General features: G+C 34.4%; 1 protein-coding gene across 12 annotated transcripts; it reads right to left on the reverse strand.

Moving 5' to 3' along the window:
* Positions 1 to 431: 431 nt before the first annotated feature.
* Positions 432 to 9417, reverse strand: LOC147391809 (pseudouridine-5'-phosphate glycosidase-like). 12 transcript variants are annotated; one of them, XM_086459361.1, is made up of 14 exons: positions 9294 to 9417; positions 8083 to 8147; positions 7406 to 7517; positions 6742 to 6852; positions 5668 to 5768; positions 4166 to 4225; positions 3997 to 4057; positions 3451 to 3557; positions 3246 to 3323; positions 3069 to 3114; positions 2850 to 2970; positions 2553 to 2638; positions 1535 to 1618; positions 432 to 1119 (listed from the first exon to the last, which is right to left on the reverse strand). In XM_086459361.1, the coding sequence occupies exons 2-14, from the start codon at positions 8143 to 8145 to the stop codon at positions 1097 to 1099; spliced, it is 1053 nt and encodes a 350-aa protein (XP_086315487.1). In that variant the 5' UTR covers positions 8146 to 8147; positions 9294 to 9417; the 3' UTR covers positions 432 to 1096. The 12 variants fall into 12 exon arrangements, with proteins under 12 accessions (XP_086315487.1, XP_086315486.1, XP_086315490.1 ...); XM_086459360.1 differs by having other exon boundaries at positions 9257 to 9411; XM_086459364.1 differs by having other exon boundaries at positions 7447 to 7517; positions 9294 to 9382.
* Positions 9418 to 10281: the final 864 nt, after the last annotated feature.

The raw sequence follows: 10281 nt of genomic DNA on the forward strand, positions 1-10281 counted from the left end.
ACATTTAAGTGGAAAAGCAAGATTGTTTTGTTTAAAGTGACTCAAATTTTTTTCTTGCAACAATAAAATGAGAGATTCCAAGCAGAGAGGGAAAGAAAGAAAACCAGCAAAGCTTTTAGAAAGTAAGCAATTTTGTCCACCTCAAACCCTTTCCAACACATAGGTATGAGTAAGGATGAGATGGCCCAAATGACCATGAAAAAGGTGGTTTCCTTGAGGCGTTTTATTAGGGGTGTGGCATGCATGATCAATAGTTTTCCTTTAGGAGAAAAGGGTTTATGTCCCATCCCATGGGATTTGGGATCCAACCCATTGATTAGATTCCAACATTTACGAGTGAAAGTCCATTAACATCTCCACAATCTTATCTTTCTTTCCACAAATCATTTTAAAGCTTTCACATCATCTACAATTAGGAGAGAAATGCCACCACACAACAAAAGGTTAACATTTTTGTTAAAATAATTCATACAACACATGGTATAATCCACTGTGGACATAACCCACTTTACCATAACTCCAAAGACTGAATTTGTGAAAAGATGAAAAATCAACATTGATTACTGATCTCACTTAAAATTTATGAAATTCATCCCATACACAATGAAAACTTACCTATTCGAATAGTTTCGAATTCTACTCCTAGCTTCTGAATATATATAAATTGCTTATCGTGGGTGAGACGAATCCCATGGTTACACGCACCACCCCCTCGGAAAGTCCTACATGCAATGATGCAACTGGTTGAGTCAAGGGTCAACCAGATCCTGGAGGGTGGTACCAAGGAATTCATTGCTTCGTGGGGTTTCATCAAACACTTGAACTACCCTTCCTGAGGAGCTTATCAAGGCTCAGCTTGCCACTTGGCCAAACCCTTGGAGTTCAGCTTCTGAAGATATTACCATTCACAGAGGAAGTAAGAGGGCGAGGGGGGGGGGATACAATATATGGGGATCTAATAAGTACCTAAATGTGACTTGGACAATTTCTCGAGTCTGCACATAATTTTTTTTCTTAAAAATAAAGAAAAAAAATCATATTGAGGGTGGGATATTTATTTTGTAAAATGAGATACTACCATGTCAGAATTCCCCACCTATGATGACGGCTCAGCACCATCTGTACAGAAAAAAGGACAAGTTTAGGTGATCAGTAGAATTTCTTGGTTGCATATGACGTATATTATAGTGTAAACCAAGGAATCAGGGTCATATACACCAAGCGAGGAGGATTTAAACCCCACTCCCACACCTCAAATCTAGTCACATAGATCTCTCATTAGAAGAAGAAGAAAAAAATCTCCTTTTAATGGATTAGTTGAGAGATATATGTAACAAGATTTGAGGTGTGGGAGTGGAGTTTAAATCCTCCTTCTGGGTGTCTACAATCTGGACACTAAATTAACAAGAACAAATCCTTCAATGAAATTTTGAATTTAGTAGTATTTGTTGTTAACCATTGACTTTGAGGATGGTTTGAATATTTTGGGATGACAGCTTCCAGCACAGAAACAAATGCCGAGAATGAAACTCACCGTCACAAGTGCGTAGTCTGAGTTTAGCAAGAGCAACAGCAATCTTTGCACCAATGAGTGCATTGTTTTTCACTAGTGCAATGTCTATGGCTTGGCTAAGAAGAACAAGGAAGTAAAGAAATATATAAAGCTCACAAAAGTTATGATAGTAAATTGCCTAAAACTAAACATTTAGACATGTTGATGGTTTTCCAAATCATTCCTAGTCTCATCCATAGTTGCAAAAAAGACTGTACACAGTAGACGTGGCAAGTGCACAGAACCATTGATCTTTTCCTTGCGTATCCCGAAGAAAAAGATCTATGGCTCTGTGCACTCACCACATCAACTGCGTACAGACTGCGTAAGTGATAGTGTCATTTTATCATGACTCAAAACAACATTTTTATTTAAAACGCATTTTGTCCCTCTAGTTTATAAAACAAGTTTTAAAAAAAAAAACCTTTTTAAAGAAACATATTCTCCTTATTTTTTTTCCAAAAAAAAAAAAACTTTTAATACATTTTATTGTCTTTGGTCTCAATCCTTAAAAGTTTTTTTTATAAAAAAACAAATGTTTTTAAACCTTTTCTTATGCTTAAACATGAACGTAGTTTGATGTGGGATCTGATAGATAATATAGGATTTGGTGATGCATAAATGTAGTTTAATTTTGATTTGATGATGTTATGATGGTTGATTTTTTTCATTAGGGTTCACTATCTTTTTTTCAAAACATATTTTGATGATTTAGACTTTTCCTAGCATCCTACAATCTATAATTATGTCTGAAAATAACTGATCAGAAAAAAAATTGTCTGAAAATATGCTATCAAGTATAAATATTGAATGGTATTTTTTTTGCTCAAAAATATGTTGAAAACTTACAATAAATGTCTAATGTGCGTGTGTTACTTTTTTCTTATAATAAATATCTAAATGATGCACCTCGCAACATACCCGACCACAGCCTACAGAATATTCTAGGTCTCTAATAAAATGTATTTTGAGCGTAATTGATTAAACAAGAAAAGGATACTTGAAGCCAGTGAGGCTCCTCCAGTGAGTTCATTCACTCTCGCGAGTAAGAAAGGTGTTTCAGCATTGCCAGTCACATTGCTGTCCCTGAGATTCCAAACCCAATTCAATAATTTTTTTTAAAGAGAGAGATTATATTGCTACACCAACTTTTGCTAAAGCCACACCAATTCATATGTAAATCACCAAGAATTAGTACACATCTTGGGGTGGCGTTAGCAAAAGTTGGTGCGGGAATAGAAGCTCTAAAAAAAGAAATATATAGTGGTTGAGTTTAAAGAGGGTCAATGGTTTCTACCTAGCTTCCTTAAGGGCACTCTGTATTGCAGACTCTATCAAGCTTCCTGAAGCAGCATGTTCTTTTGGTATTGGCACCGCGATCAAAATCCCCGTTCCAAGTCTGAGTTTCAGGTTAGCATCTATAATTTACAAAAAAAATTCAAAAGTAAATAAAATATTAAAAGATGAAGGAAGAAAAAATAAAATGAGAAAAAAGAGGGCTCTGTGTTTCACTTGCCTATGAGCCGAGCACAGTCATCTGGAGTGTCCACACGACATGGCACCTAGATTTCGAATCACAGTTCAACAATTATAAGTTAGACCAAGACACACAAAATAAATAAATAAAAATTCAATAACGATGTTATTTAGAGGAAAAAAAAAACATGGTATGAAGGAGTCCAACGATTACCACCTTGTAGCCACTCGTTTCTGTGAAAAATGCTGGAAACTCATGGGTCTTAAATGCAGCGACAGTAACTCCCCAAGTTTCCTGTATTTGGAGGTTAGAAATGATAAGCAGTGAATATTAGTCATGATCCAAAGTGGCACACAACATGTCAACCAACTGAGCTATGGATTCAAGCCCTATTTCATAGACATGCTAATAAAATGCATACCAAATACTCTAGGGTTCTTGGAATATCCAATATTGATTTCACCCCAGCAGAGATAACCGCCACTGGTGTCCTCCCAAGCTCAGTAAGATCAGAAGAGATGTCCATTGCTGCAAACACAGTATTTAAGCCCTTATGTCAACAAATGAATACTTGTGATAAGTTTTTGAATCTAAAACAAAGTTAATCAACAAAAGATCTAAAAGGGATTTTCAATACCAGCCCTTCCACAATAAACATGACAGAAGGATAAAAGACACAAATTGTGAGTTGAAATGTGTGTGTGTGCACGTATTAAGTTAGGTTGTAAGGTCTGTTTTGGAAAATGATCACAGGAGATGTGCGTTTATGCGTGTGTTCACATTATTAACATAGTTTATAAGGTATATATATATTTAAAAGTATTGAAAAAGAAGAATGGTTATAAGAGGTGTTCCCTTGTTACATATGGTGGAGAACTCAGTCCAACAAATCAACCAATATAAGTTGAAAGCAATAGCTCAGATCTCGATGATAGGCTTAGAATTTAAAGGTGACAAGTATCCTTACTATGTTCACCATGTCTATGCACCCCTCCAATTCCTCCAGTAACAAATACAGGGATGCCAACCTGCAAGAATTTACAGGGAAGAAAGAAGATACTGGAAATAATCCATGAATATTTATGCACATATAATGGAGAAAAACACACACAAGAAGCTGAGAACAAATTTTCTACCATAGAAGCAAAAAACATTGTGGCAGAAACAGTTGTTGCACCATTGCCTCCAGCCGCCACCTGTAAACGGGCATAGATCAATAATCCTAGTAGTCAAATAAAACAACCACTCATAAGCATCGTCATTATCACTCCTTTTTACATGAAAAATCTTGCCTCATTTTAATTCTTTTAAATTTCTAACCCTTAATACTTCCTAACTTTGAAATGTGTGTTATAAAATAAAATGAAGGCAACAAACACATGGGGTAGTCCCAATCCTACCACAATTTTAGTAGGTATAGCTTTCTTGACAATCTAAGCTGTCTAATTTGTAGATCTCATCTTGAAAATTTTCTAGATAAAAATTCAGCCTCGCAAAATGACCATAACTGTCACAACTGAGATTCATAAAAAATGAACTCATTGACTTCAAAATCAATCTATCAATGCATGGATGCTAGACATACGTGGATATAACCAATGTTGTTAAATAGCATATGCGACCAGCACATGCTGTTCGCATATGCCCTTTCGCACATTGCATATGCTGCAAGGAAAAAAAAAAGAAGGAAAAATGCAGAAAATGTTTAAATCTTGATTCTTGAGTTTCTTTTTCTTTTGAGTCTTGAGAGTTGAGAGTGAGAGAGTAACTTAAGTTGAGACTTGAACCTTGAGAGTAATAGAGTAGAGATTAGAGAATATTTATAATTATGTGAGAATGTATTAGAAAATGTAATGAGAATAGTTAAGGGCTTTGTGAGAGTAAGAAAGAGATTAGAAGCTAGAAGAGATGTAAAAGGAGTATGGGGGGTAGAAGTGGGATATTAATAAGAGAAAAATAAGCTTAAGCTAAAACAAAAAAAAAAAAACTGTGTCCAAATAGTATGCCATTGCATATTGTAGTATGCCATCGCATATTGTGCAGATAGCATAATTTTATATATGCGATGGTAGCGTATGCGAAAATCAGTTTGGAAATGGCGTATGCGACCGCGTTTGACAACACGGGATATAACCACACACACACACACATACACGCACACAGTGTGTTTGTGTGTGACCTTAATTTATTCCTGTTATGGCTTTTGACAGCTTCTATTTATGTATGGAATCGTTTTCCCTTTGCGAATAATAAATGAATTATCTATATGTAATCCTGTATTTTTCAACACAACCATTTGTCTCTTAAACAAACAACAAAAGTTTCTTAGCTCCCCCCCCCCCCCCCCCCCCCCCCCCCCACACGCACACACACACAAAAGTTACTATTTAAGAATTTGGTGAATCCTTGCGAATCATTGCACACCTTTTCCATAGTATAAAATGTTAACAAAATATCCTACACTTCAGTCATCAGGGTTTTCATCAGGGTTTAGCTTCCAAAATGGAAAATAAAATAAAAGATACATGTGTGGGTCTCCCAATATTTTGGATAAGTTTTTGGGATGATGATGATGATGATAAAGATGATGCATGGGTGTGCATCAACCAAACTTTAGCTAGTTCCAACTACTACTCACAATATGTGCAATGTCCCTCCTAGCTGTCTTTTGAGCTTTGGGGCCAAGTTTAGCAAGCCTCTCCAATTCTTCAAGACTTAGGCCTACAGAAATTAAAAAGGCTGCAACTTGAAATAAGGGGTAAATAAAGAACAACAAGGGTTAATGAAGGAATCAGACAGTCCTCAACTACTTATCATCTAAATTTGATCGGTGTTTTAAAAGGCGTTTGAGGTTTGTGTCGTAGCAGGGCCCCTCAACAATGCTTGTGTCTTACCAAAAAGGTGCAAAGACTAATGAGGCATACAGCTCTTCTGTGGCTTTCAAAAGGTGGATACCGTGGATGTCTCAAACCTTCTGCACCTTTTTTAATGCCTATTGTCATAGGTGCCTATCTTACATGCATATGAGAGAGGTGGCATATCATGGAAACTCTAAAATATCAAAACAAAAATTGTCTTTTATCCCCCTAAACCTTAATTATATAGTAATAATTATTTTAGATTAAGTTACACCAACAAAACAAAATCTTTCTCCCAAATCATCAATGTTTTGTTTCATATTTTTACCCCATCATAGCATCCATTATTTTTATTGTTCATTTAAAAGGCAGTTTCATGATACTTATGCACCATGCCTTGAGGCTTCAGGCTTATGCCTAACACTATAGATCATTGAAGTGCCTCACCCCACACTTCAATGTTAGAAAAATTGCACTCAAGTGACTATCCAGAATCAGAAGCTAAGTTTATTAAAAAGTGTTGCAAGATGTAAACTCTATCATGTAATATTCTGACAGACAAAGTTCTAAGGACATGTTTCAAGATTGATAGGATGCAAACTAATGTTAAATCCTTAACTAATACCAGTAAGGATATGTTAAAGTAACAATTATCAGACTCTCATTGAACTTCTAAAATAATTAGTCAATCAATCAACAAAATTATATCTCATTCCAACTACTTGGGGTTCACCACACCAATCTGGTTCCCCAATTCCACTCTATCAAGGACCTTTCAAACTAAGTAATTTTTCAATTAAAATCCAAGAAAGCATAAGCATATGAAAAAGTAAAACAGGTTTGCAAAAGAACACCTATGCATGGCATTCCATCCAATATAGCGATTGTGGCTGGAACTGCTCCATTTTCCCTCACGATGGTCTCCACCTCCTTTGCGGTCTCTAGGTTCTGAGGATAAGGCATTCCTAAACATAAATGGAAAAGGAGATCATTGTATGAAAGAACATAACTTCCACTAATCAACTATGATTAGAAAAAACAAATGGAGACATAATCAATAAGGATTTGTATTCTAAGTAAACACATATATATTTTTAAGTATAAATTTAGTAGAACAAAAAGAAAAAAGGAGGCAGAGGTGGCCCCTGAAGGTACAAAGAGAAAGAAGGGAAAAAAAGAAAAAGAAAAAAGAAAGCAAAACCAAAACAAGAAGTACAAAATAAAACAACAGAAACCCAGCCCAAACAACTTTACATAGAACACAATTCTTCCCACTTGAAGACAAAGTAAAAATTCTTAGTTGTTAAAGGAGCTCCTTAAATCCACAAATTTAACATGCTTAAGACAGTATCTGATTATTTTAAACTTCACAGTTTAAAGCTTTATAACATGTAGATAACTAGAAATGTAAAATATTGAAGCCTTCTTGGAAGGTTTGTTTTGAAAGAATAGGTTACAAAATTTCACTGAAACTTAACCAACCAAAATTGCTACCTCATAAAACATTAATTGGCATACCATGGGAGATAATAGTGGATTCGAGAGCAACAACAGCATACCCACGCATGAGAGCATCAGAAACATCCGGCGATATCTTCACATTCTCTCTGCCTATACTACCTTCCCCACTCTACGAAAACAAATTAGTGTGACAATCAACCAATATTCTCAAATACAGAAGACTTTATTTATTTAGTTTTTAAGGGGAAGCTCTTTTTTTTTTTTTTGGGGTGGGGGAGGACCACATCATCATAATCTTCAAAGCCTTATCCCTAAGATTTGGGCTTTGGGGTCGGTTGTACAAATCATGTTCCTCCAATGGACTGAAATAGTTGATTAGGATTCATGTTAGGGGGTAGCCTATTTTTTACCAGCTGCCAATATGATGTAATGCTCCTCCTTTATCTGGGCTTAGGACTAGATACGTATGTAGTGTAAAGGAAACACTACATAGGTGGAGTCGAATGTAGTAAGATGGAAATCAATTTTATTAGTATCGCATCTGTAATCTTTTAGTTGGTCATCTCAACCACATTATTAATAAATGCTTCTTTCTTATCCAAAAAAGAAAAGAATTGGAGTTGAAAAAACAGTAACTTTATGCACATTTTAAACTTATTTATCTAAACATGTACAACACAATAGTATAGAAAGAACAACAAGCAAAGAGTTAAAATAAAAGAACATGCGTTTACCTTCTCTAAGGGGTGAAAATGTCTCTGGAGATTAACAAGCCTTGAGAGGGCTGAAGTTGACATGTCTGTAAGAAAGGTAGATAAATGAAAGAAGGAACCTAAAACTTTGAAAGGAAGGACAGAGAATGAAAAAAAAAAAATTGCAAGTGGGGCATTTGTTAAGCCCTGTTTGGCAGCATAAAAAACCATTTTACCCGTCCCAAGTTTGTTTTCTTCGATCCAACAGTGCCAAACTTCAGAATCAGCTTAGCTTACATATTATTTGTGTGACATTGATCCTGTCATGAGTTTAGTCTTTATGTTGTTTTTTTCCTGAACTTGTTGCAAGAAAATTCCGAAAACTTGTGTTGGGACAGCGCAACTTAAGTACATCATGGTTGTTCCAATTCCAAAGAGCAGTGTCAGCCAAGCAATCTGTGGTGCTTCCTGATTTCATCTCCAATGTATGCATGTAGACTAATGTTGGTTTGAACAAGTTCATTAGAAATTAAATCCATTTCTGTTTTTTATTTCCCCCCCCCCCCCCCCTATTTTCAACTTAGTTGTTCTAACTAAACCATAAAACATTCCATCAATATTCAAACAGGTAAATTATTGATGCCTACCTTAACCAAATCATTAATGCCTATTTAACTAAAATCTGTCAATTCTTGAGATTATTCCTTAAAAAAAAAAAGCATTCTTCCTTCCTTTGAAATTGCATAAAACAATAGAGTATCAACTAATCTTTGATTTTCATGCTCTATAGATGAGAATTACAACACCAAATTCCTATCTCTTAAACATTTTAGTGAAAATCAACTACTCTTTTCTCTCATAAATTCAGGCTTAGAACCAAATAAGTTTTTCTACCTCTGGCCTTCAAACCAAAATCCCTTCTTGACCTTCTAGAAAACCAGTTCAAATTTATCAAAAAAAAAAAAAAACCAAGCATTAAATCACTCACCCATCTTTTCTTTGTAAGAGAAAACAGTACCCATCAACATTTTAGTTCAAAACTCAAACAGCCAAATCTCGAAAAGACTTCAAATCTCTCTTATTATATGATTAATTTCAAACAAATCAACAGAACACAACAACTACTATAAAAACTCCATCTACACAACATGGGCATCTATAAAAAATCAAAATTTTCTACTTATAATCCAATATTTTCTGTTCTGTTGGCAATCACCTCGAAAAGCTGTCGAGAGAGAGAGAGAGAGGTCAACCTGGTAGAAGGGCCTGTTTCGATCCCCAAGTACTTCTGACTCGTGCGGGGAGTCAGAAGTAATTTATGTGCGTTTGGAGGGTTGAGTACTTCACATACTTAAGAGTTAAAAAGACGGTTTTGAGCGGAGCACAAAAATAGGTACTTCTCGAAAACGAAACCGGAGAGCACTTGAACTTTTTAGGTCAAGTATGCCCCTTGTAAATTTTAAAAATTACAACCCTATTTATTAGCAATGTAAACTATTATAAACACGTGTATTTACTAAAATTTATGTAATTTTGTAATTTAAGTAATTGATTGTGTCCCATGAAAATTTTTACGTTTGCTTGATTATTACGTAAATATAAAAAAAGAAATTGGAAAAAAAATTATTTTTCTTTTTAAAATCTTATTTAAAGTTAAATAAAAAAGGATAAATAGTTACATATTACTTTAAAACAAATCAAAAAATTATAGACAAAACATTTTCAAATAGGTCATACAATGATATTATCTTTAAATCAAGATTATAATAGAAATCCAAAATTTTTTAATCATCTACAATTTACCTTAAACATCTACTACATGATACCAACTTTCACTTGCTAATTTTTCATTTTGGAAAGAAATCTCATTACCCCCAAACAAGTCAATATTAGCACTGATAGTACCTAATCTAACTTGCCCTAAACTCATTTTAATATCTTACATCTGATGATTTTTTTTTTAATTTATAAAAAATAAATATAAATTAATGAGGTAGGATTCTATTCCTCGTTTTTCTTATATTTAGAAAAATGTCAATATTTAAAAAATCATTTTTTTTTTTAATTTTGTAATTTTAAAATATAAATAGAAACTAACTCCAAGTAGGATTCTATCTCACGATTTTTTGTTTAAATAATAACTATATTACGTTGGGTAATGTTTAAGAAGTTGGGGAAAGCCAGAAAGAGATTTAAGAAGTTAGAGAAAAAGAGAGGAGAGAGAAAGGAAACTTAACATAA

The sequence above is a fragment of the Akebia trifoliata genome, chromosome 11, assembly GCF_017979445.1.
Source record: "Akebia trifoliata isolate Shusen 1 chromosome 11, ASM1797944v1, whole genome shotgun sequence".
Lineage (NCBI taxonomy): Eukaryota > Viridiplantae > Streptophyta > Magnoliopsida > Ranunculales > Lardizabalaceae > Akebia > Akebia trifoliata.